The following is a 26,766-nucleotide window of genomic DNA, read 5'->3' on the forward strand; positions in this document are numbered from 1 at the left end:
CATCTGCCTTGCGATTGGCTGGCAACCAGTCCAGGGTACGCCCCACCTCTGACCCCCAAAATTAGCTGGGATAAGCTCCAAACGCTGGTGCTAGTATCAGCATAGGCATACGGTATCCCTCTAGTGGCAAGTGAAAGAATTAGTGCCAAAGTACCGTTCAGTTGTATTTCACTTTTTATCGCAATATACCTATCTTCACAGGACAGCGGCGATATATGTTAATGTAATCATGATGTATATCGATATTTTTCCCTCTATATTTAAGCGCAGGTTAACCGGCAGTTTCAGGGCTCGTGAGTACAAACTGTCCTGCCACGTTTCGCTGCGCCAAGTGCGTGCGAGTGGCGCGTGCGTGTCGGCGCACGCGCGCGTGGCGCTCTTGCGGTTTTCGGGGCAGCGAGGCCGCAGCCCCGTTTTGGAAGCGACGGGTGGATGCGGACGCCGCAGCGGATGGAACCAGCTGGCCTGCAGGAGGACACACAGTCCAAATGTGAGTGGCGACCACACTCGCAGTGGCGGGTCAGTCTTTCTGTCACCACAATTGCTCTCCACAATTTTTTTTTTTATCCGGGCTACTTTCAGGAGTTTTACTAGCTTCGAGTATTTCAGAGCACCAGACTGGAAGAATGCGGGAAAATGTTGGAAGTGCATGGGTGTAAGTTGAGGGGAAAAAACAACAGAAAAAAAAAAAAAAAATCTCCACCATTGAATATTACATGATTCTTTGTCTTGAGGCGAGAGGTGAGGCACACCCTGGACTAGTTGCGTGCCCAATCGCAGACTCTTAATAATGTAAATGATTAAAAAAAACGGAGAGGCCCATAATTGGTGGGCGAACAGTACTTTACCCACCCGAGCTAACACTTAGCCTAGCCTCATCTATATCCTCTTCTTCCACGACTACTACGAGTGCGGTGCTGCCTCTCACAGGTCCGTTTTGGTACTACGCATTGCTCTAGATTTCTATATATTCATCTATCATTCATCATCAACCCACCCATTTGTCTATCATCCTTCACTCGATCGCCCATTCATCCATCCACTTTACTGATGTATCATTTATCCCAATAGTCATCAATCCATCGATCGATCTTTCTACCCATCTCTTTCCATTCATTCTTCCATCCGTCCATCCACCGATCATCTAGCCACGTTCGCATCATCTACCCTTCAATTCATCCTCCCGCACACCCACCCATGTATAATCTATCCACCCATGTGCCATTGGAGGCGGGGTTTAAACTCATAACCCCACTGTGACTTCAACAAATCCCAAAATATTCCCTTTGCGCCTAATGGGAAACCTCGGAATTGTTGTATTCAGCCACAAAAAAAAGACATTCATGGTCACATCACGGCTTACCATTCTATAGCTCGGTAGCTGTGAATATTTGTTTCCAAACTGCGCGGCGCGTGTCGATGTCTAGGAAAAGACATGACGTGCACGGGCATCATACGAGACAGGCCCAGCCGCCAAATAACAGTGAGCAGGAATAGCCTCGTCCACAGACCGCGGGCCTATCATTATGGCGCTGGCTATTCTGTGCCCCCGTGGAGCGACGCCTAGATCCTCCACGCTCAAAACCGCCGAAAAGCGCGGGCGGACGCTCCGTGTGTTGCCTCAAGCCTGCAGCGATGATGCGGTTTTGAGAAGTAAGGGTTAAGGGAGGGGTCGGATCAGCTGGCAACGCAGGAGGGATGAGCGAACCCGTGGCCGTTAGCAATGGACGCTAACACTGCGGGCGCTTCCATATTGTCCAATGAGTGGACGCCAAAGAAATATATTTGTGAGCAAATGAGCGCATCCTTACTTGCCTTGCCTTGTGGTGGAATATTCGGGAGCCACAGACATGACATAGGAGAGGAAAATTACACCGTGGCCATAGAATAGATTCAATTAGGGCAATTTGCACCTTTTTTTATTTTATAATAACTCATTTTGTTTGGTCCAAAGGGAGCTTACTTAGTGTTTCAAATACATGTATTTGTCTTTATATTTTTTACATTTAAACATTTTCTTGTTTTGTACCCCAAAAAAAAAATAAATAAATAAAAAAATCAATGATCGTTTGAATAATCATGACTTCAATTATTAACAAAATAATCGTAATTCATATTTTTTTCAGCCCTCGATACATTGTGTGCCAATTGCTCATTTGTGGCCACGAAACACTAATTAGTGGCCAGCAAGTTGTTCTCACGTACACACAAAATACAAATGAAAAACAGCGTTAGTATTTCTGGACAATTAGGGAAACAAATGAAGCGCACCTTCTCGACAAACAGTATGAAAAGGTGCGCTCCATTATCCCGCCCTAGTCACATTTCATTTGTATGTTAACGCTATTCCGGGACCGCGAATGATTATTTTGTGACTGCAAAGGACCATTTTGCGCTCATGTTGTATTTTCATTGTAGTTACATTTAATCCACTCAATGTCATGTCTGAAGCTGCACAGAACACAAACAACTTGCACAAGGGGGCAAAACGTGAGGACAAGGAAACGTGAGGCCGAGCTTCGAAAGCACAGCCCGACCCTTCGGAAGCCTCAAGAAATGCCGTTTGCCGGTTGAGCAGGAAAGTTGACTTAGCACCGGGGATGGAGAACTGAAGGTGAGGTGGAGAAATAAGTCAGGAGGCGGAGGAGGCCCTCACAGACGCTCCATTCACAGGAGGCCGTGTTGTGTTTGTCCAGGAAGACGGGCACAGAGCTTCCTTTGAGGAGCTTTGAAAAGGAGCCGTACGGAGGAGGCACATCCATGCGGGCCAAACGTTTCTCCCTTTGAACAGAACCTCTTTCATGGCTCCTTGTGGGAGACGCGCCTCCTAACTGACATCCCTCCTCCAATCACATGGGTGGATTTGGCGTCATTTCATTGTCCTGTCAGGCGCTCTGCGGAGCGCTGGCCGCCTTTTACACAACGCCCAAAACAAATCGAGCGCTTGAAGGTTAAAAAGAGCAAGAGGTTACTTTGGGAAGAAAAAAAAAAGTATGCGCGTGTGTATGTATTACAGGTGAAAGAAAAAAAGTGGGGGCTGGATTGTGAGGTGTTGGGGGGGGGGGGGGGGGGCGTGTAGGTCACTCAGCCATTATCAAACAAACTTAATAGAGAGGCGCTTTCACGCACGCGTAAACACACACGCGGGAGACACTGGGCGCTTTCTCCTCCGCACCAACTCCCATAAGAAGGCATTCATGAGCGGCAAAAGTCCACACGGACGCGCACGGCCAAAGAACACACCGAAGGGGAGGGCCAAGTCAAGTGGGAGGTGGTGGTGGCGGAGGAGGTGGTGGTGGTGGTGGTGGTGGGGGGTTGTTACGTCACAATATCACACATTGTCCTAAATTAGATTTATTTTATTTTTTCATTGTACTAATTCAGCAATCGGCCGTGATTGACGTTTAACGTGCGCGACGCCGCCGATTAGCGACGTAGGCGGCGACGCGCGCGCGGGCGCCAGGAGGCACCAATGGGCGCCAGGAGGCACCAATGGGCGCCCTGGTGCTCAGGCTTTGATGCGTGGCGCGATACGTGACAGCAAAAATAAACACTCAATTTTATTTTTTTTTTCAGAAATGTTTACAAAAGCACAATCCCCCCCCAAATTCCTATTGTAAAATGTTTTTTTTTTGTTTTAACAAGCGACCAGAGCGCAAATCGTTTTTTTTTTTTTTTGTTTTTTTTTTTCCTGCACTTGTTCGTGGATTTGCATCCATTATCGGACACTTTCCAATCTCATTTAATTCCTCACAGGTGACCTCTTAAAAAGTTCATTAACATCACACGCGGACTCAGAGGTGAATTCCGCCCAGCCAATTCAAGCGAACAATCGGCAAAGCGGAGGACAGGTGACCCTCAAAAAGACTTGAAGTCGGGATGGAGGTGGTCTTACCTGCCTGCGCCGGGGTGCTCTGGCACAGCGCGAGCACCAGGGCGACCAGGGCCACGGAGGTCAGCTCGGGGCTCCACGGCCTCCGTTTCTTCCGGAAGGGGCAATCTGCAATATCCATAGTGAGCGCGGAGCGGCGGCGGCGGCTGCTGCTGCTGCTGCTGCTGCTGGATGCGACGGTGTCCACTCCCAGAAAGCCAGCCGACGACAGGCAGCCGACTGAACCTCCTGCGAGGTGACAAGACTAAAAAAAAAAAAAAAAAAAGTAGGAAAAAAAGGAAGGAAGGAAAGAGCCACCAAAGTGACGGCAAGGGGGGGGCAAAAAAAAAAAAAAGCTTTGAGGGGCAGCCCTTAAAGCTCCATGGAGTCCGTCGAAAGTGCGGGGCACAGACACCTGGAAGCTCGCGCTTTCTCACACCCTTCCCTCACTTTCCCGCTTTACTTTCTCCCACCCGAGTAAGAGTGTGTGCGTGGAGGGAGGGAGGGAGGGAGAGAGGGAGGGAGGGAAGGAAGGAGGGAGTCAATGTGGGAGGGAGCGAGAGAAAGGTGTTGGCGTGCGTCAGTGCGCTCTGGGTGGAAAGCTTCTGAAAAGTGCACGCGGGAGACTATAAAAGTGATTGAACGACAGATTCAAAAGATGATCATATATATTCCATCTTTTTTTCCTCCCCCCCGCAAAAAAACGTTTATACGGTTTTAAAATCGCTTCTCCCCGCAGGACATGCGAGCGAGCGAGCGTCAAGTCGGCCAACCGGAGCTCCGTCCGCGCTTTAAACCACACCCCCCTGCCCCCCTCCCCCCGCCCGCGAGCCGCTCGCTAGCTGATTGGTCCAGCCGACGTGGACTACTTTGGTGATCAAAGTGACAGCAATCCATTATTATGTTTCCCACCTCATCATTGTTTTGCTCTTTCATTTTTTTTTTTTTTTTGTTTTTTTAAATGCTGTTCACATATTTGATCACTCCTTTGTAGTCTGTTTTGAACCTATTTGGTTTTTTTTTTCCCCAGTGAACGCTGTCATGTGACGGTGAGGCTGCCACTAGAGTTTGACTTCAAAACTTTTTGGGGAGATTTATTTCTTTTTTATTTATTTGTTTGTCATGTGTCCCAACTAAATGAATTTAAAAGTTCAATGCAGTCGTTGCCGGGCAGATTTTGGAGCGGCCTTTTATGGCGGGCAGCATCAGGCACGCCTGCGCAATAATCATCTTGTCCGAGCAGCTTCTTCATCGGCCGCACCTGCCAGGTGGCTGGATGAAATCGGCAAAGGAGAAGTGCTCGCTCGCGTATTCGGACAGTTTTGTGAACAATATGAGAGAAGCAGTGTCTTGAATGTTCAACTATAGAAAGACCAGAGACGAAAATAAAAGATTCTAATTAATGCGTCAAATTGATAACAAAAAAGTTCAGAACAATAAAGCACACTTGTGGTTGTTTTCCTCGCCTACGACAGAACTCTTAAACCTTTTATAGTATGAACTTTACAAGATAAGATGCGGCTCTGTTTGGCGCATCGGCCCAAAAAAGAGAGAGAGAGAGAAAAGAAGCTTTAAGGGGGTGTTACCATGTGAAAATGCAGGGTGGAGTGGGGGGGGGGGGTGAGCTTTGATGGCAAAGGATTGCGAGCAGCTGCGCACCCAAGCTATCATCTGGGCGGCTGCATCCAGCAATTATCTCAATGGAATGTATAAAAAAAGCTTGTTCGGTTTTCATACCTACATATTACTAAGAAAAATATGAATTTCAATGTTGTCGGGAGCAAAAAACAAACCATTTTTCTGTCAGAAAAGAAGACAAGCCAGGGATGCACAAGCAGAAAATTCTTGACTGTGAACACTGATTCTTTTTTTTTTTTTTTTTTTGTCTTCAAAAAAAAGGCTAAAAACGGAGTTTCTTGTCTTAAGGTTTGGTGTTTGGTTCTGGCCCAGGTCGGCCAGCGTGAGGTCTGCTGGACCAGACCTTGAGGGCGGCACGGGAAGCGGGCGCTAGTCTCTCCAAAGACGAAAAAAGCCCAACCTCACTTTGCTAGTTTGAAGGAAATTCACCTAGAGTGGTTATAAAAAGTCTACACACCCCTGTTACGATGCCAGGTTTTTGGGACATTTTATAAAAAAAAAAAAAAAAAAACAATACCAAGACATAATATTTCTAAACGTGACCTGTACAACATAATTGACGAGGAATAAAAATAAGAGGTGAAGGTTGCACAAGTGTTGACACCCCCTTGAATGTGGCTATGTTAAGAATGAACCAATCACATTCCAACTCATGTCAAAACCATTTAAAGTGCTTCTGATTACCCCCCCCCCCCCCCAAATAAAGTTCAGCTGTTCCAGTCAGGTTTTCCCGACTTTTACATTTTTGGGGATAAATCTACTTCACTAGTTTGGCTGTCAGCCGTGATCAAACGTCATAATTAGAATCAGCGGCAGGCCAATTAAAAACGCGCAGGTCGCCGTAGCAACATTCACAAGACGCTGCATGACGCCGGCTACTGTACATCCCTCTCGAGCGACAGGTGCTTCCGCACGAAAGAGAATCTCTTCCATGAGGTCATTCATCCTCCCCGTCTACATGGGGGGGGGGGGGGGGGGGGGTTGTAAGACAAGCAAACGCGAGACAGGAGCGCCCAGGAGATGAAAAATTCAGCTGCCGGGCATCTCTCTCTCTCTCTCTCTCTCTCTCTCTCTCTACCTCGCTCTCTCTGTGTTCCAAAAGTAGAAGCTTATAATTAAACTAAAGCAGCCATGTTATATTGCTGACTTCCTTAAAAGTCTGTACTTTACTGGGCAGGGCGCATACACACACCGCAGTTCACCAAAATAGATCAAGGATGGAGGGAGGGAATGGTACGTTTTAGGGGTGGTGGTGGTGGGGGGGGGGGGGGGGTTCTCTTTTCACGCCTGTGAGGGTCACGCAGTGAGGCTGCGTTTGGCACCGCTGAGCTCGGAGGCCGAGGGGTGCCAGGTAGAGAAGGAATTTAGACAGAGACTGGGTCAGTGACTCTGGGCGGTGGCCGCAGGACACGCCCAGTAAGCCGCATACCTCAAATAGGCGGCAGGCAGGCAGGGAGGGAGGGGGGGTGGGGGGTGGGGTGAAGTTGGGTGAGCACGGGGCATAAAGGAGAGGGGGGGGGCAGCCCAAAACTGGGTGTTTTATTCAGTGTGAAAATGTGGAAGTCAGCACAGTTTGATATAAAAATATATGCTATGTATGTATCGTACGTATTTCTGAAATGTAGCATGCGCTAGAGACGTACACTTTTGTGGTAAGCACTTTAAGATGAGATACAGGACATTATATGTTTGCGTCTAGAAAGTGTGCGAGGGGAATTTTTGGTGCGACACAACTTTTTAGCAGCGGTGTTATTTGGAGACTTTTTTTTTTTTTAAGTCTGGCTTTTTGGAAGGTGCGGTGGAGTGGTGTTAACTGGCGGCTGGGAAAGGGTGAGAACAGGGCATGAAACGGGATGGGGGGGGGGTAAAAAGTGCTCAAGTATTTTTTTTCCAGTGTGAAATGTGACAGTCAGCACAGTCAGATATGAAAATGTCTTCCGTGTATATGCAATTGAAAAAAAATAATTTCAGCTAATTAACTGAAACTAAGTCAGGTAAAGGTAATGCAAAAAAAAAAACAAATGTCAGAAGAAGCCTATGAGAACGTTTGACCTTTATTTGGGGTTAATCAAGGGGCACTTAAAATAGTGGCTGGTGTGTGCCGACTCCCACACGACATTTCGAATGTGATTGGTTCATTCTGAACGTCGCAAGCAAATGACCCGAACAAAGTAACTGTAACTAAATAACAAACCGTGTAACTAACTAAAGTAAAGCAAGCAAAAACATGTCAGGAAAGCCTACCAGAACAGCCGATGCAATGATGGGGGAATAAAAAAGGATTTTTGCATCCCCAAAACCTGACATTTGAACAGGGGTGTGTAGACTTTTTCAATCCAGTGTATTCCTGTAACGTATACGTGACATAACATTGAGTGGTCAGTACATCTGTGGAACGGTATCGGCCTAGTTGGAGGAAGAGGAGGGTGTTTGGGGGAGAGAGGGGGCGGGCGGGTGGTGTGGGGGGTGGGGGGGGTAGAAAGGCACGCTGAGGGTGAGCGGGAATGAATGAGGGCCATTGATGAAGGCCGAGGGAGCACATGGAGGTAAGAGGGAGGGAGAGAGGAAGGATCAAAAGCTACTGACGTGCGCGCCGACGGACAGAAGCGTCGCTAACTGACCTCCTTGGCTGCCCCCTCGGCGACGTTCGAGCCGGCGCTTGCGAGCTTCGGCGGAACACGGCCGTCCAATCGAATCAACCGACATTCAATCTCAGAGTTCGACGTACAGCTCTGAAGACGCGTTGGAACAATTCTGGGACGAAAAGCGCCAAACGGTGACCCGGAGCAGTTGGCGGGACGTTGAGGGCGAAGGGGGGGGGGTCATTTCGGCAATCATTAAGACTGGTGTCTGAGGTCTCATTTTTTTTGCCCCCATCCCCCCCCCCCAACACACACAAACTCTCCGCGCCTGATTTAAGGAATTTGTCCCGCAAAAATGGCCGCTTGAAATGAAGACACCGAAATAAAGAGCGGGAACCCTGGAAAGTGGTTCCAGTGTGCGAGCGAGCGCGGCGGACAGGAGGACCCGTCTGCCGGCCGCGGCCCGGGCAGGAATGCGCCAGGGGAGCGGGAGGGAATGTACCACTGGGGTGTTGAGGAAGGGGGCAGGGGTACCGGCGGAGGAAACGTAAGCGGGTGAAACAGAGGCGCCTTTTGTGAGACGGGAAGCAGCCGGGAGCAGGGCCCTCGTTCAGCGCAGGGGATGTGAAGCCGGCGGATGAGCGACCAAGACACCTGCTAGCATGTGGGACGGAGTTTGTTCTTTAGCTTTTCCCAGCAGCGGCGCGTTTTATTTGAAACATACGTCTTCCCGAGGGAGCTTGTAGAATGAATCCCTTAAGTAGGACTGGGCATCGGAATTTTCTCGCAAAAAAAAAAAATCGGGACTTTCGATAAATCGTTTTTTTTTTTGGCTTTTAATTCCAAGATCAAAATGAATCACGGTCAAGATGTATGCTGCTCAAATGCGTGCGGTCTTAATCAAAGCAAACAGCGGAAGCCATCTTGATTGCCGCAGTACAAAGGGGAGGCAAAAAAAAAAAAAAAAAGGTGCTGACAAGAGTGATCAAGTGAAAGTGAGACTGGCAGGAAAAGGAAAAAGGACTTGAAATAAACTGCGCCTTTGAGGAGGGTTCCATTAATGAGAGTTTTTCCTTTCGTGTGATCAACAAAAATTGAAAAAAGACGACCCGCCCTTTTCCTCTCTGCATATCGGGCCCGTCGCCTTCTCCGTCGGGCAAACTTACTTCCCGTTTTCTTTTGTCGCGGCACGCACCACGTGGCGCTTTGACCAAGTGTCCGCTCAACATTTTCTGGGGGGGGGGATGTCCTCGATCGTGCGCCACGTGCTGATTGGCACATCGGTTCAAGACAAACGGAAAACACCATCGAGTCTCGTAAATTTGGGAGTTCATCGATCCCATACAGGAAGTTAATGTGGAAGAAAATTGTTGCTAGGCAGACTTCGTGTGGGTCAGTCATAACTGCCAATATTAAAAAAAAAAAAAAAAAAAAAAAAAGCCCAAATTGTTGCAATGTAGCATTGCTGTGTATTGAATATAAAATCCTGACTGGTCTACACTATAGTCTGTCATAGACATAGAGATTCATCTCTAAACCTTGATTTTTTGTTTTGTTAGGATTCATTCAATCCACTGTGCATCTACCAAAATGAAAATGATATTGATTAGACGACGAATGAAGTATTGACTGAAATTCGGAGATTATTTGGGCCCACCGTCTAGGTTGTTCTGTGTTTGGGTCGCAGGCCTGTAATTGGGTGATTTGAACATAAATTTCCAGACTCTGGCCCGACAACAGACGCCTCATCAGGCGTACGATGTCGTCGTCCCTCAGGTTCTTTTCTCGATTAGAAAGGAGCAGAAAAACAGCCGCCGACCGATGTACAATTACGTCCTTTCAAGTCCGTCTCATCCCAGTTTAGCTCCGCGCGCAGCCGAGCGAGCGACGCGTGTCATATCATTAGAGCTGAAAGAGTTTGCGGGACAGAGACTGACCGGTGACTGGCAGAGGGAGGGGGGGTCGGTGGGGGGAATAAAAAATCCTGTCCCGTCGCACAACACAATTGTGGCCGAAAAACAACAAGTGGAACAATAGCAAAGTTCTTTGCTACACTTTGGAACAGGAGCAACAGCACCACTTAACTTTTCCTTTTTTTTTAATTTTTTCTTTTACGTGTACCGCAAATACCCGTTGACGGCCGTGCTCGAGGAAGGGACGTGCATGTCAACAAAATGGCAGTTGCGGAGAGTTTAGCCGAGCACAAAGCGGAAACGGGGCCTAAGGAGAAGTCGGTGTCAAAAAGAGGGAGAGATCATTCCACGGTTTGGCTTTTAAAAAGTCACACGCCGAGCACAAAACGATTCTCGGCAAAACTACCGCCAATAAATCATAACTAGCGACTCGGCCACGTCGACTCTTTTTTTTTTACCACTGGAACCAGCGGTTGTGTTAGCACTGGAGTTACATTTTATGTTTAATCATCCTTTATGATGTGTTCTATAAAAAAAAAAAAAAAAAAAAAGTGTTTCATACATTGATATGGATAAGATAAACTTGTCATTTTAAGGAAATATATGATTTGGGGATTTTATGGTTATTTTGTAAGGACTATGGATGTAACGATGCACTCGAGCCCTGATTCGATTCAGTTTTCGATTTTCAGTTCCCGATTTCCGTATGATTCCAATTTTTTCAAAAATTGCCACCATGCTTGTCTGTGGTATGCATCTGGAATGGAAAAAAAAAAAAAAGTTTAAAATTAGGAGGAACATCATTTTTTTGGCACTCTAAATGACTATATTCTAATGACCTATGGATGTTATGTCATTTTTTTAGGCGTTGCTATCTAGGGCTTGTGAGTGCTGAAATGTCCAAGTTGATAAACGCAAGACTCGGAGAGTCTTGACTCGAATCGATTATTCGCCGATTTTAATTTGTTTTGCATCGATGCATATTTTAAGCATTTTAGTGACATCCCTAGTAAGGGCAAATCAAAAAAATGCATCGATGATGCAATGTAAAACTTTGTCCGCAGATGTAAGTGAGCGTGCCGATTGTGAAAGGAAACGAGCCGGGTAAGGGAGAGCAAGCGAGGAGAGCAGGTGGAAGGAGAAGAAGCAACTAGGCGGAGCGTGAAGAGGAGCCTAGAGTAGATGAGCTGGAAGGTAGAGATGAGGGGAGGAAGTTATAAAAAAATAAAAAATAAAAAGCGGGTGAAAAAAGGGGGGTGGGTGTAAAGCAAAAGGGTCGAGAAGGATGGCGAGCTCAGGGCAGTCACGCAGGAGGAGGAAAGCGGATGCAAAACGAAAACGCTTGCTGGACACACCGACGGTCAGGCCACTCGGAAAGGTAACAAATGTCTCTTGAGAATGCTTTTGAACCACTTACGCTAAAAAAAAGAAAGAAAAAAAAAAAATTTGACGACTACTACGCTACTGATTCTTAAGGCCCCGGGCAGATTACATGAACACGGCAACACGTGACAGCTGAAATCTGTTGGGAATGAAACAATACTTAAATTCATGGACCAAATCTGAATGTTGGCTTGTCAATTTAGGTGAGTGCTTGTGGTACTGTTGAGGGCGGCAGCACGGAGCTCGACCCGCTCCTTGCGTGTGGCACCACTTGCGTTACCTGGGCTTGCTGACACGCAGGTGACATGCAGACGCGCACCCGGGGCCCTCGACAGACTCGCCATTGTGCAGAAGCAAAACACCGTCCTCGCCGTCACACTCGGCACTCCTAATGGCGCAGGATGACATTTTAAGCCAAACAAACATGCAGTTCTTTTATTTTTAATCCAACGGTGAACATCTTTAGGAGCTTGCATTGCATTGGTAAACCAAGTAACTAAGCTGTGAGGACGAATAGGAGCTTCCCTTAACCGCACATACAAGCTCACGTTCCTGGAAGTGAAGCAGGGCCGATGAAGAAAAAAAAAAAAAAAAAAAAAAAAAAAAGCTCGCAGGTATGCCGCCTCCTCATTGGCTGGGAGGAGGAGTTCAAAGATGACGACAGACTAAAAAGCTCAGTGCTCCCTCTGGAGGCTGAATGGCGGCAGTGCAGCAGCGCAGTGGTCAGCTGAGGCCCTGGGGGTCCTGCTGGACTGGCTGAGGCGTGCAGCAGGGAGAAATAATGCAATCAAAAGCACTTTGTGTACAGTATTAAAAGCTTTACTCGGACATAATACAACAAACAGAAACAAGAGTCAGAATTAATGACCAGGAGGGGCGGGGGGGAACAAAACAAAAAAAACACAACAATATTTCATATTTTTCTTCTCTCCAATCTCCAAAGCACACAATAGTCACGGGGCTCCACGTGTACGATGGAGTAAGATACAAACAGGACGACCGACAGACGTAAAACAAGAGGGACAGGTTCCATTCCGATTGGACGCGTGACGCATTTGTTTAATACTTTGTAAAAAAAAAACAACAGGCTGGAAGCGCATGGAGGGGCGACGGGGGAGAACACCAACAAAAGAGTCAATTTTGTTTTAGCAAAGAGTAAACAGGAAATGAAGAGTCTAGCTCTACGGGGGAAATGAGTTTTTTTTTTTTTCAGTTTCCTCCTTTAGTTGACCTTCAAAACACCCTCCATCGTAACCTTGACCTCCTAAAACAGAGCGACCCATCCCTCCGAGTTGCCCACACGAGGACAAAGCGACCTCGCGGGCCTCACCGGGTAAGAAAGTGCATCCGCGCCGGCGGTGTGACGTGAGCCCAACACACAAAAAGGTGCAGTGGAGGGGGGGAGGGGGGGGGCTAAAAAAAAAAAAGCACCGACGCACTGCAGGTTAAGCACCATGATGGGCTCCAAATGGCGGTTGTACAGTGGATATAAAAAGTCGAGGCACCCCGGGTCAAATGCTGTGTTTCTGCGATTCCGAAAGCTGAGTCCTATTCAACACGAATTTGAAATATGATTGGTTCGTTGTGAGCAACGGCCACATCCCCGGTTAGTGGGGTGTGCGCACTTGTACAACCCAAATAGCCCAGTTGTGTATTTGTTTATTCACAAAACGTGCACACTTGTACAACCCAAATAGCCCAGTTGTGTATTTGTTTATTCACAAAACGTGGCATTTGCACAGGGGTGTGTAGACTTTTTTTATATCCATTGTACTTGTATGACCAGACGGTCACACACCAGCTGCCATTCCGTTCCTATGAGACCGCTTCATCAGGTCAGGACAACTTGGCTCAACGCCCGGCTTGCGTATATGCCAGTCATAGCCTATCTTCTAGCTGTCTTTTTTTTTTTTTTTTGGAACACACACTTTTTTTCCTCAAACAGCATTTCCAAATGTAACAAAATGCACACTTGCCCATGACAAACAATGCTGCGGGGGTTCTCAAACTCATCTTGAGAGGGCGGGGGGGGGTCCCGCAAAATAATTGTAAAGAAAGTGCATTTCTACGTATGGGAAGGGCTCACCAATTTAAAAAAAAAAAAAAAGCTGTCAAGTGCAATTTTCTTTTGCCGTTTTAATGGGGTTCAGGAACACATTAATGACATTTGCATTCATTTCAATGGGAAAAGCTGATTTGAGATACAAGCGTGGTCATGGAATGACTTCAACTCTTATCTCAAGGCACCACCGCTCACTGCTTTGAGCCCTCAAGGTGAATTTCAACTTCCACCTCTTGTGCTTGGGGGGGGGGGGGGGGGGGGGGGCGTTGCCTTGCTCAAATGCACCTCGACAGCAGCCAGGAAGCTAACCGACTGTCGACTTTGCAACTACTGGTTGCCGTTTTCACATTTTCTCTGCAGCGCGACATGAACCCCGACAGATGAGCTACACCATATGAAGACGTCACTGAAGGAAAAAAAAAAAAAAGTTTGAGAACCCCTGCAGTTGTGGCTGTCCCATAAAGTAAGCGCAAGAAAGCTTCACATCCTTTAATAAAAAAAAACAAAAAAACGTCACGAGCGCGCCGATGAACGGCCTCTCCCGCACGTACTTCATTGGAAGGTTCTTTTATTCTTTTTTTTTTTTTTTAAAGCAGCAGAGGCCATGTGGATAAAGGCGGGGCTGGGGGGGGGGGGGGTCTCGCCCCCATCGTGCCTCGCCCAGAGATGCGCTCGCTCGGCCTCGTATCACAGTCGGGACTGTGCGTTAAACGTGGACGCAAACTGGAAGAACGGAAACGCACCTCAACGCGGCGGCGGAAGCGTCATTACGCGCGGTGGATTCGGCGATGAGACGCACGTACTGTTACGCTCTCCAAGACCACAATTGAGCCACTGAGAACTAGAGCGGGCGAGCTGCTTTTGGGCCATTTTTAAGTTGAGGGCAGAAGGTCGAAATCAAGGCTCAGGTCCAATTTTTGGTCAATTTGAACGTGAAATGTTGAAAGACGTTTGGAATTAGACCGCGATTGCACAAGCCTTGTTTCTTTGACGCAACCTAGACGATACTGAGCAGGTCCAACCTACAAAACTGGAGATGACAGTGCAAAGTGGCACTATATGCCGTCGGAATGTCCAAATCGGAGGAAAACCCAGCCGTTTCTGTAAAACCAAAGCACCGAGTCATCGAGTCAGTGACTTCTTTCTTCTGCAAAACGCAAAAAAAGATTTGAGGCAGCGCACTATTTGTCAGGGGCTCAATAAATCTTTTGGTAAAAGTCCACGTTGCATATTTTTGTGGAGTCATAATCATCATGACGGATCAACATTTAAGGCCAAGCCATGGACCAATCGACAGCAGCTTCTGTGAGCTGCCGGCCACGGCAAAGATGAGACGGCTCGTGCAAACGACCATTCGTCCAGCCATGTTACAAATCCAATTTTTGGGGTGCGCTTCTAAAAAGAGCATTTACATAGACACACACGCACAAGAAAAAAATAATAAAAAGCATCCTCGAAACCAGGGGTGGGCAACCTTTTGTGCTCAAGGGCCATTTTTGAATTTTAAATTGGACAAAGGGGCAATGAGGTTTAAAAAAAAAAAAAAAAGTATCTAAAATAGTATAATATAATAATACAATCATGCAATGTAAATACATTTTTAACCAGTGTTTATTTACAATAAAATAATCATTTGAGATGAATTCATTTCATTAAAATTGCATTTTATCAAACAATTTTATGGAAAAGGAATGCCACAAATAAAGTTGTTCATTTCAATAAAATAATTTGAGCACATTTGATTGTATTTAGCACATTCATCAATATCATAATTTATGAACAAATGATCAATTCATAATCTGACTTGGAAAATTGAAAAAACAATCTTCACAATCAATATTTGCATTTATTATTATTATTATTTTTTAAATGAAGCACTTTCAGTTTGCCCACCCCTGCCTGCACTGGACGCAAACTCAACGCCTTCATTCCCGCAACTCGCACGCCAGACGAGAAAAGCCAAACACTGAAAAAGATTCACCTGTCTCACAGGTCGCCTCACGGCCGGAAAGTCCTCTTTGAGAGGACGCATTTGCACTCTCACATACGCTACTGTCTTCTCCCACCGACCGTCTGATCTGCCCGTGCCTTTGCATACCGTGCATTGATTGCATTGGTGTGAGTGTGCAAGACCGATATTTAGCACCCATTCCCTGTCCATTGAGCCGCCACTTAAAAAAAAAAAAAAAAAAATGGCGTAAACAAACTTCTGACTCGAGAAATGCTCATTATCGTGAATCCAGTCGCGGTATTGCTAAACACTGCCGGTCACGTTTGGAGCCGCGCTTGGTTACAAATCACAGTAAAAGTCCAAGTGCCAATCAAGCACGTGGGTGCAAAGGCTGCAGTTTGGGCACAGTCATTGATTAGATTGGCGGGCAGCAAAAAAAAAAAAAAAAAAAAACGTTTGAAAAAGTTTGTTGGAACCACTGGCGAGCAGGATGTTTGTGATTCCCAAGTCCTCATATTTACACACCGAATGTAGAAAAGTGTCAGGTAGTCAGTCACATCCAACTCAACCCGTCGCTGCATGCATACGAACGCGTGACCAGTGATGTCATCAATCGGGGGAGGGAGGGGCGTGGCTTAGAAGGTTGCGATATTACAATCATCTCGACTGCGTTCCGCTCGTTCTACGGCCACTATTAGGTGCAGCGACCGGGCGGCGGCCGCCGCCGATTGATCGGACCCGACGCGGCGGCGAGGACGCCAAGTACCTTGTCTCCGCGACGGCGGCCATTCGGAGGGAACGTTCACGCGGGTACGACTCACAAAAAGTGCATTAACGACCGCCGGCGAAGGACCACGTCCGGGCGATAAAACGAGTTCGCGACCCCGCCTGGCGTTGAAGCTCTCAACTCCCTCAAGCTCGCCAAACTGCCAAGCGACTGCCAGACTAGACAAGAAACAAAGGATCAAATCAAAAAGAAACAAAACAACGAAAAATTCAAGTCATTCTTTTTTTTTTTTGTCTGTTTTTTTTTTTTTTGTCTTACAACGCCCGCTGTGCGCACATCAGGGGTGGAAGGACAACTTTAGAGTCTAGATTCAAAGTGCTCCCGGACCCTTTCTGGCTTTCAATGCCTTCGGGAAAATAAAAAATTAAAAAAAAAAAAAAAAGCTCTCATTTCATGAGTACAGTACTTCAAGATAGAAACCCCAAAAACGCCTTTCGGCATGATCATGGAAATACAAAGCATATTTATAATACATTTCAGGATGAAGTCGATAAGGAGACACGCTGCTGTGGCGGCGACGGCGGCGGCGGCGGCGGCGGAGTTGATTGAAATGCTACGCACCTGATTGGAAGCTAGAAACCGTCAATGAAGCCAGCGGATCTAAGATACAGAGGCGCTTTGAGATGAAGGCTAACTGATGATTACCACTCATACATCTGCATATACACACCCCTATATATATTTATATATGCATATGTATGTGCATAGTCGGCTGTATATGTGCTTGAGAAGAAGTGAAACACTGAATACAAGAAAGACAGGTGATATGAGTGCATTGTTAAAACCGTGTCGCCTCTGCACGTTAGATCTGTGTGTAATAATTTGCACGTCTGTGTGTGTGCGCGCGTGCAAGTGTGAGGGCGACTTAAGCCCAGCGGGTGCTGCGGTTGAAAAGAGTGACGCCCGACTGTGTGCGGCGCGGCCTCGTCTAGGTGAGCTGGTGGGGGGCCTCCAGCATCTCCATGAGGAAGGTGTCGATGGGCGTGTCGCCAATCAGCTTGAAGAAGAACAGGTGCTCCAGGCACTTGAGGCCGATGGAGCGCAGCGCCGGCAGCCGCAGGAGGAGCTTGGCGAACCTACGAAGGGAGCGTACGGCGCCGGTACGCGGTCACCACTAAGCGTGAACGTCACGAGAGCTAGTGCCGAGTTGCCGTGGCAAAAAAAAAAAAAATCGAGCGAGTCGGGTGCTCGCTGAGGTTTTTGTGATAGTTCAAGAAAACGGACCAAATTACTCAAACTAAAATTGAAAAAAAATAAATAAACATTTTTAAATGAAACGCTAAAATCATTCGGGATGTAGCGATTCATCGAAAAACTGCTTAAAATATGCATCGATGTAAACAAATTAATCAAATCGATTCGAGTCGATCAGAGTGTTGCGTTTATGAACTCGGACGTCTCAGCACTCACAAGCCTTCATGAACAGCAACACCTAACAAAAGCCATAACATAACGAGGTCACAAGAATATACTCATTTAGAGTGCAAAAAATAATAATAATAATAAAATAACGATGTTCCTCCTAATTTTTTTTTTCCCTTCCAGATGCAGAGCACATTTTGAACGTGTAGCTCAAATTATGCGCTTGCGCCCAACATCATTGCGTGTTGCCTTTGTGGATGGCTCCAGCACCACACTAGCTAGCATGGCAGCGATTTAAAAAAAAAAAAAAATCGAATCAAAAATCGGGAACTGAAAATCGAATCAAATCAGGGCTTGAGTGAATCACTACATCCCCAAAAGTCACACATTCACAAAAATGACCAAAACATGCGATCATGCTCGTGAAAACGCCCTTGTTTTCGCCTTTGTCGCTTTCGTCATTCCTTTGAGTGGCGCATACCTGCCCTGCTGGTCCGGGTACTTCTGCTTGCAGTAAGTCTCCAGAGACGCGTACACCCGTTCTCTCAGCAGCTCCACCTCGCTGGGGTTGGACAAGCCCTTAGCATCTTCAGGTCAGAGAGCGAGCGAGAGAGAGAGAGAGAGAGAGAGAGACAGACTTTGAGAACGATGCCGACGTGGCCGTCAGGCGGTCGGTCGCGTTTGCTTGCCTGGATTGAAGAGGATGATGGCGCGCAGGCAGCCCAGCTCGGTCTTGTCCATCTGCATGTCTCTCATCTTGCTCACCAGCTCGGTCAGAACCCTGCATGGGGGGGGAAAGAGGGCGAGTGGAGGGGGACGGTGAGGAGAGCGCAATCTCTCACCAAAGCTGTGCATCAAAGCTGAAGCGTTTGGAAGAGCGGACGCTTCTGTGGAAACATCACCGATGCGGGATGAAAAGTGCACACGGCCTATTTGGACATTAGCGCCGAATGGCAACAGGCTTGCGTTTTGATTGGCCAAGAAGCAAATCAGTCATGCACACAGGAAGTGACGAGGAGAACTTTTTTTTTTTCCTCTCCCCTTCGCTCTTAATCCTTTTCTGCCTCGCACACTTGTTTAATTAAGTAAAATCCCCAGTTGTGTTTTTCCCAACTTACATTTGACGAATCTCACCGCACGTCACCAAACGAATGTCACCAAAAGTATATAAAATGGTAGCACTGATAAGAGCCCCATGATGAGAGCTTTTTTTTTTTGCAGGCTAGAACAGATTGATGGCATTTCATAGTGTGTTAATTGCATCTTCTGCCATCTAGTGGACGACCATTGAATTGCTCCGCCTGTCATTATCACAAAAGGCTGGCTAAAAGAGACATTATTTGACGCCTTAGATGACCCAAATGCGCTCAAGTCGTCTCTCGGGCTTGCACAAGATTTTTTCCCCCCCACTGCTCCCGCGTTAGCGGAGTGTTCACATTTGCGCTAGTGACGTGTGCAACGGTAAGAGTCCCGAAAGCCGAAGAGGCGCTGCCAGGTATGCGGTGTGGACGAGTGGTAACATTTGAACGGAGGTGTGTAGACTTTTTAAAATCCACTGTGTGTACACAAATCCCTCTCATTACGTCAACCAAAGTTTAAAAAAAAAAAAAAAAGAAAAAAGAAAAAAAAAGGGAAGTTAACCCGACAGGAGCTTTTAGCACACAAAACAAAGCACAGCACACAAATGTATGTTTGCGATCCCTGTTATGGCTGGTGAACTTTTCTCAGTGAGGAACGCAGAGGCGGGGTTCAAGGAAAGTGTTTGTGTCGTGGCGTAATTACCTGTCAAATATGGCCCCAACCTCAGCATTGTGCGCCCTGCGTATGCAATCACAATGTGTTATTACAGTGTTATTACACAGTGACATCGCTAGTACACTTGTCTGTGCTTTGGGGTGGGGCGGGGGGGGCCCTCAGCAGGTGTTCTTATTAAGCCGAAGACATGTTTAGAAAGTTGAGTGGTTAAACCATGCATATTTGATTTTTGTGGCTTTGACCAGAGGTTCTCAAACTGGGCTCCACGGACATGTGGTTGTTACGTTAAATTGACTTTAGGATTATAAAGGGGTCCTTGGTCAAATATGTCGCCCATATGCTGCTCCTGGACTCAAAAAGTTTGAGAACTCCTGCTCCAGACAATAGGCTGCTACTTAATAATAGAAACGCTTCCTAAAGAAAACATTTGCACTTTGGAGAAATTTAAAGGTGAACAACGACAGACATTGGTCCATTCTTACTGTCCCGTATTTAACTCTGTCACTCCCACTCAAAATTGGAGCCATTTGTTTTGGCGCTTGTTTGCAAAAAAAAAAAAAAAAAAAAAAACGGCCGGGGGCAGTGACAAGAGGACTGTGTAATTAACAGAGAAGCAACACATTGTGATTGGATCGGCAATAATATCGGCACAGTGGATTTGCAGTCGGCTAATTATGAAGAAGGGAAACATCAGACCAGCCGGCCATTTTGACAAAGAAAGTCTTTTACACACACACACCGAAGGGAAGGAAGCAGCGGCAGCCAAAAGCAGGTGCGCGCGCGTTTGCTTTCCAGGCGGGTGCGAATCATCACGACTGGATCGACCTGCAACATAATCTGCGGTTGGGTGGCTCAAAGGGAAAAAACGTAAAGAGGGAAGCTAGAAAACTGCTGCGTTGAACGCGGTGCAGTGGGAAAAAAAATGGGGCGCACCTAACTCCTAAAAAAAAAAAGAAAAAAAAAAAGTTGGGCGCACCAGTGCAAGCATTGCAAAAAGTTAGTCTACAGTGGACTTCCTTGACACCAATTTTGAGCCTCATTTTGTGGCGTTAAAGAGGAAAGTCAACCCAAAGCTATTTTTTTCCCCAGAATATGTTCTATGCAGGCCCGCTAGTTGAAACACGGCCTTCTGATAAATTTGCGGGATAAGAGTTTATCCACACGTTTTTAGCCATCTCAGGGGGCGGCCATTTTGTCACTTCTGTCGCCTGAAAATAACATCAAAGTTGCTCAGGTAACTGTGATGTCATTTTCAGTCGACGGAAGTGACAAAATGGCCGCCCCCTGAGCTAGCTAAGAATGGGCGGATGAAAACAGCCTGCTATACAACATATTCTGGAAAAAAAAAATATGTTAGGGTTGAAATGCAAGAAAAGCAAATAAGTGAGTGTTTGGCAAAAGGCTGAGGATGGGTTCCGCTGGAAATAAAGCAAATGAGGAAATTGTTCAAGAGTCAACCGAGGCTTGACCGCCCTTGCAAAGCTGTGTCACCTGATCACGTGTGTGAGTGCGCGTGGCGGCTACCTGTCAAAGATGGCGCCGACGCCGGCGCTGTGAGCACTGTTCCGGTGCACGTGGAGGCCGGTGGCCAGCAAGATTCCGTCCTTCACCGAGATGGAGCGGTGGGAGAAGGAGGCGATCAGTAGCTCGTTCCAGCCTGTCGACGGGACGCTTGGTTTAGGATTTTCGGGAAAATAATCTGATTGCAATTTTGTTCCCTCTATATTGCGATTTAATATTCCCGCCCCGGGGTCTTTTTCCCCAGTGTACTTTTTAACAAACAAATTCATCTGCATCCTGAAACACAATATCATAATTTCTTGGTTCTTATAGGTTAGGCTTGCATCAAAATAAAGTCAAATTAGCCATGAATGAATACGAAAGTTTTTATCTACTTCAATTAGGGTTGTAAATTTACCCAACACTTGGACTTGCAGTCCTTTCAGTGCTCGCGCTAACTTGACAAAATTCTATCAAACAAGTGTGGCATAAACGCAAGTCCGTAACGTGGTTAACAATAGCTTTGGAATTTTCATTAGAGTTTGTTTTTATTTCATGTTGAGTTTGGATTTTTTAATGTAGTTTTCATTAGTTTTGCTTTTTTTAAAAATACTTTGTTTTTGTTTCATTTTTTTATTCATTTTATAACATTTTTGGTGTATTTCACGTGTGCAAGATGAAAAAAAATATATATATATATATATATGGCACAAGAAGTGAATTACATCACATGCTTCTAAACTTTGATGCATCACAAATAAAGTTGGTCGCGCTTTCCACGCCTCGTTTGCCAAGGTTTGAACTCCTCAAACGGATTTGTGAATGGGTTCACGGCGACGAAACGCACCTGCGCGTAGCAAGATGACCTGATCGTCGAGGGGCAGCTCGGAGAAGTGGGGGATCCTCTTGGCCCACTCCACCAGCGTGAAGAGCTGCTTGTCCGCCGCCTGGCAGATGTTGGTGACGGGGTCGTTGGGCTGCGGAGGAGCGGTACGGAACAGCTGACGACGGCGCCCGTGACGAGGAAGGCCGCCCCTTCGGTCGGGTCAACTCACAGAGCTCCCCCCGGAGCTTCCGTCGGCGTGAAGCTCCGTCTTCTGCTCCACGGCCATCTCCGCCTCCAGAATCTTCTCCACTGGCATCTCCTCGTTGACCACGCTGGTGGACTCCACCTCGCCCTCGCGCTCCTTGTTCCGCTGGCGCTCCTCTTGAACGGCTGGGGAAGGGGAGAGCGGGGGTGAACAAACCAGAGAACGAGTGCAGGGGAAAAAATTAAATCAAAAATATAGGGGGGGGGGAATGGATCGAGGGAAATATAAGGCCTACTATTAGTAAATCACGCCACCCCCAAAATATTTTATGATTGCCCTTTTAATCCTTCTGGTGTGCGTGCCGTGGCCACCGGGGGGCAGTATAATAGGGTCATACAAAACCATAAGCACCAAAAGAATTTCATAACTCCAGTAATTACTTATTACTTGTTGTTACTATTTTTCTGTCTACATTGTTCCACAGTTTGCATTCAAATGTCCATTGCTTGTAGCATTAGAATTTTCTCGCAAAGCCGGTATTCCTCACATTGCATTTTGCATTGTGACTTTGCATGAAGCTAGCGCGCATTCAAAGTGATGTTTTAAATACAGGTGTCATTCTCTTCGTTTTATTTCTAGGTTGACAGTAACTATGTACTAAATGGGAGCTTGTTGAGTGAGTTGAGCCACCATCGAATGCTTCTCTTTCAAACTTTTGCTCACAAGCCAAAGCAAAAAGATGTCTTTTCTCAAACCGGGTCACTTGTAAACTAAAGTCTGGCGCCATCTTGTGACCTTTTAGTGCATTACAAAAGGAGCACGAAAATATGCAGAAAATAGAATAGTTGAGCGTTGAGGATTAGTTAAAAAAAAAAAAAAAAACATGCTAACGTGTGAATTTGTGAACAGTGAATCCCGAACATGCGGGAGATTACAGCACTTCTTCACAAAATTCTAAGTCAATCTGTGTGTGGCGCACGATTTGGTCAATGACAACGACTGGAAGACATCCCCGTAGTCCAGGCATGAAAACAAATCGCTGGCCCTCACTCGCTCAATCCAAACCCGCACCCGTCCCCCCCCCCCTCTTGTCCTTACATCTGTCGCTCATCTTAGCCACTGCAGAGGGGGGAGGGAGAGGGAGGACGAGAGGGAACAAAAAGAGGAGCAGAGGGGGAAAGGGGGTTAGTGTTTGCAAAGCTTCGCCACCCCCATGTCCCCCTCCACCGCCACCATCGCTGCTTTATCCGGCGGGCAGGCCGGACTCAATCATTTACAACACACACTCTAGTTAGGTCGAGTTTGAGAGTGAAAAGTGGACGCGGGGCTTCTTTCATGCCTCCGACTCGGCTCAAATTGGAGAATCCGTTACGCGTTGCTATGGTGACCGAGAAAACGCCATCTGCCAATGAATTTGGGACCGTAAAAAAAAAAAAATCTCATCCAAATCCAGATTTAAGTCTCAAAGTTAAATGGCTGCGGTGCTTTGACGTACGATTTGAACTTGTAGGTGAGCACGCTTGGAAAAAATAATTGCATATTAAATCGTAATCACAATATTGAGGAGGGAAGAAAAAAAAAAATCGCAATTTGATTATTTTTCTAAATCCTTCAGCCGCTCTTTCTTAATGGCACAATCGCTTGCACTTTTCGTCCTTGTGGATTTTCTGTGTGCGTACCTTCTCTCTTCATGCCCATGGCCAGGCACTTCTGGTATCGGCAGTATTGGCAGCGGTTCCTCTGCCTCTTGTCTACCATGCAGTCCTTGTTGTCCCGGCAGGTGTAGGTCAGGTCTTTGCGCACCGTCCGCTTGAAGAAGCCTTTGCAGCCCTCGCAGCTGTACACGCCATAGTGCTTTCCTAGTGAGAGAGACAGACAAAATGAAGTAATTTGGTGGCCGTTTAAAAATGATCAGCCGGCCACAAATGGCCCCTGGGCCATAGTTTGGACTGGCTAAACTACTGTTATTATACTTAGCAGATTTTCACTGGTTGCTTATCTCTATGGTGTTGACAGAATGTCACATCTCGATCAAGAACTATGGAATTACGCGTTTTTTGAGGAGGACAAAGAGAATGAGTAGTCACCAGAGGATCGATCGCCGCAGATGGAGCAAAGGCGTTTCTGGGAAAGCATCGGGCCCGGGCTGTGCGCCGACAGCTTCAGACCTATCGGAGGTTTGACGTCATCTGAGCTGCTCACCGTGTGAAGTCCTGACATGGAAACTGTGGAGTTGATCTGAATGAAGGACAGCAGAGGATGACTGCAAAAAAATGGGCTTCAAATATACAAAAAAAAAAAAAGCAATGAAACTAGGAATATGTTCCTTAATTTAAGCAAAATCACCCGAAAGGTCAGGAAATGTTTACTTTTACAAGATTTCTTGAAATAAGTTATCATAGCTTGAGCTTCCATAAAAAAAAAAAAAACGGAAGTATCCAAACTATACATGATTTGAGATATTTCACCCCGATTAGCCCAGAGTAGCGACAGGAACTTACTTGCGGGCTGCTAATGGGACCGTAGCCGACCGACGGCGTTCCCGGCAGGCAGGGGGAGCCCAGCGAGGAGCTGATGACCGAAAAAGGGGAACCGATGCTACTGATGGGGCTGTTGACGCCGGCGCTGGAGATGGGAGGCAGGGAGGTCATGGAGGCCGCGGCTGACGGTACCAAAGGTGGCGAGCGCTGGCCTGACGGCGGGGAGGACACAGACGAACTGTCCGGACTCCGGGAATCTGCCAACAAGCATTTTACTCGTATAAATTATGCTGCAGCAACTTAGTATGCCACAAGACACCACCAGGTGTAAAATATTCAATTTGACTTAAATGGTCTTAATCGCGTCGCTTTTATTTTTAACGACAAATAAGGTGTCATTGTTTATGCATCATCCATGCCAGCAACCTATTGCGGCAGGCAGAGCAATTTGATGCTCTTCCACTAGAGGGCAGTAGGTACTGCCAATTTAGCACACAAGGCTCCCTATGGATCAGATTTATTATTTAAAAAAACGATTAAAAAACAAGAATACAACTATTCTGAGCTTTGATATATCCATCTGATATCCACCCTGCAACCACTGGGGAGGATACTTGAATGATGCTGAGGAGATTGCTGTGACGCTACGATGTTAACTAGCATCCATGTGTTAATGAGACATCACTAACATCAAAACAGTTAAGACAGTACCTAAATAATTTTCCTTCCTCATTGGAATCAGACAGCAGTTTGACAGGCCTCGGTTGCATCCAAAATAAATATTATTGGCACTTGAGTTTAAAAAAAAAAAAAACAGTTTCTCCATGGGGTGCGTGGCACTTTTGTTGTGGCTGACCATGCCTTGATTCTCACCTCGACTGTCTCCCATGGTGCTGCTGTCTGCGGCGAGGGGGTTCCCCGGGACTCACTGGCCGCTGCACACCGTCGAGCCTCCGCCACCAAACTCGAGACCGCGGACTGCGGCCCGGGCCGGAGCTGCTTTGGGGGGACCAAAAACGGCTCTGAAATGCCAACACATGCAAAGGGAGGATGCATTAGCTGCCAAATGGGAAGCTACAGTAGACGAAAAATAAACCAATAAAAGAGCAACGAGCGTCTTCCGAACGCCGCTGTGTAGTCGGCGTTCATGTCCAAGACACTAGATTGTGTGCATTTGCTCAATTTGTTGTCCTTTTAAATCACATTTGCGAAAACAAACAGCTGTTCGTCAAACGTCAGCTTGTCTTGAGCAGGGAACCAAGAACATGCTAAAGCGACATTAATTATGCATGAAATGCATTTAGGTCACACGTTAACATTTGCAGGGTTTGTTTTGACTGCCATATAGAAACTAAAAAAAAACAAACAAGCATATAGTTCCAGTGTTTGGCTGAAGCTAGCCTCCACATAGCTTCAACGTTAGCTCGCACTTAAAACGTCTTTACCTTTAGCCGGGACAAACATTTACTTATATCGGTGGCCAGAAAAAACGGACAAAGGGCGCATGGTGGTGCGTGTCGTTATAATTCCCCAAAAATGCGCCTTTACCCCCCCAAAGTTGGCAAAGCAAGCGAGGCGCTAACCCATGCTAGCTGGGTTAGCTAGGTGCTAACGTGTATGCGACTTAATTAAGAAGCTAACTCGTAAGCTAAAGTGTTTGCGTCGCAAACATGAGGGAAGGTGAATGTCGCAAATTGGGCAAAATGAACACGAATTACTGACGTTTAGCGGCGCAGCTTCCTCGCATGAATGTTGCCGACTAGGCCCCGAGTGTCTGTCTGCCTCCCCCCACCCCCCCACACCACCACTTCCAGCACAACGCACACACTTTGGCCCGCAGACAGCCCACCCTCCACCCCGTCAGAATGAAAACATGGTGACAGCGGTGCTGGAGCCTCTGGCTGCAACTTTAACTCAACTAAGATATGAGTTTCATTCGTCCCGTGACCGCGCCAGTTACTTAAAACACTTGTACTGTACTGCATCTCAAATCATGTTTTCCCACTGAGATGAGTGGAACTGCCATTAATCCTTGAAGCCTTCCCCGAAAAGCAACAAAAATGTTTAAAAAAAGATAACACTACTATAAAAACATCACATAATGACCAGGGATGGGCAAGTACAGTTGCTAGGTATTTCATTGTATTGAGGTCCATGGGGGTTGCCGATACCATTCACCGATACGTCACACGTAAAGACAATTGGGCTGTTTTTGTTCCGATTTGTCTCCTTCCCAAAAACTATCTTTTAAGATTGTGCTGTGAGATTATCCCAATTTCCCAGGTGGTGTTAACAGTGGGTTAGTCCCAATACGTCTGAATGGTGTCGGGGCCCACAATCCTAAATATGAAACATGTTCAGTATTTGCAGTCAAAAATCTTCACGTGGTGGAGAAAGCTGACTACTTACGAGTCGCTTGACTCCGTGGACTGTGACGTGAACGGAATGTAG

At 46.7% G+C, this 26,766-nt stretch overlaps 2 protein-coding genes across 9 annotated transcripts in view; both read right to left on the minus strand.

The window, feature by feature from the left end:
- LOC147132026 (uncharacterized) overlaps positions 1–16,898 on the minus strand; it is a 41,962-nt gene extending 25,064 nt beyond the window's left edge. For 3 of the 4 annotated variants that reach the window (XM_086014997.1, XM_086014995.1, XM_086014999.1), the window contains exons 1-3: positions 16,749–16,898; positions 11,668–11,775; positions 3,896–4,136 (exon numbers count right to left, since the gene is read on the minus strand). In XM_086014997.1, coding sequence (XP_085871123.1) covers positions 3,896–4,136; positions 11,668–11,694 — 268 coding nt within the window. In that variant the 5' untranslated portion in view covers positions 11,695–11,775; positions 16,749–16,898. Of the gene's footprint in view, positions 1–3,895; positions 4,137–8,130; positions 9,525–11,667; positions 11,776–16,748 lie in introns of those variants that run through there. The other variant, XM_086014998.1, reaches the window with a different exon arrangement.
- LOC147132027 (retinoic acid receptor RXR-beta-A) lies at positions 12,185–26,141 on the minus strand. 5 transcript variants are annotated; one of them, XM_086015019.1, is made up of 13 exons: positions 26,038–26,141; positions 25,189–25,337; positions 24,337–24,572; positions 23,923–24,073; positions 23,515–23,694; positions 22,934–22,954; positions 21,860–22,020; positions 21,652–21,781; positions 20,829–20,961; positions 19,332–19,367; positions 18,239–18,330; positions 18,031–18,136; positions 12,185–17,263 (listed from the first exon to the last, which is right to left on the minus strand). In XM_086015019.1, the coding sequence occupies exons 2-13, from the start codon at positions 25,202–25,204 to the stop codon at positions 17,116–17,118; spliced, it is 1,410 nt and encodes a 469-aa protein (XP_085871145.1). In that variant the 5' UTR covers positions 25,205–25,337; positions 26,038–26,141; the 3' UTR covers positions 12,185–17,115. The 5 variants fall into 5 exon arrangements, with proteins under 5 accessions (XP_085871145.1, XP_085871146.1, XP_085871147.1 ...); XM_086015020.1 differs by lacking the exon at positions 26,038–26,141 and adding an exon at positions 25,761–25,862; XM_086015021.1 differs by lacking the exon at positions 22,934–22,954.
- Between the last annotated feature and the right edge of the window lie 625 nt (positions 26,142–26,766).

Source organism: Filicampus tigris, chromosome 18 (assembly GCF_054856515.1).
Source record: "Filicampus tigris isolate MCC_2025a chromosome 18, RoL_Ftig_1.0, whole genome shotgun sequence".
NCBI classification, from domain to species: Eukaryota; Metazoa; Chordata; class Actinopteri; order Syngnathiformes; family Syngnathidae; genus Filicampus; species Filicampus tigris.

What these genes read in the sequence shown, in the direction of transcription:
- LOC147132027 (XM_086015019.1), bottom strand. An exon ending in GTCCCATTAGCAGCCCGCAA is followed by an intron (nt 24,074 to 24,336) that starts GTAAGTTCCTGT and finishes TCCTTCATTCAG; the next exon opens with ATCAACTCCACAGTTTCCAT. An exon ending in GGTCATCTTGCTACGCGCAG is followed by an intron (nt 20,962 to 21,651) that starts GTGCGTTTCGTC and finishes TCCCGTCGACAG; the next exon opens with GCTGGAACGAGCTACTGATC.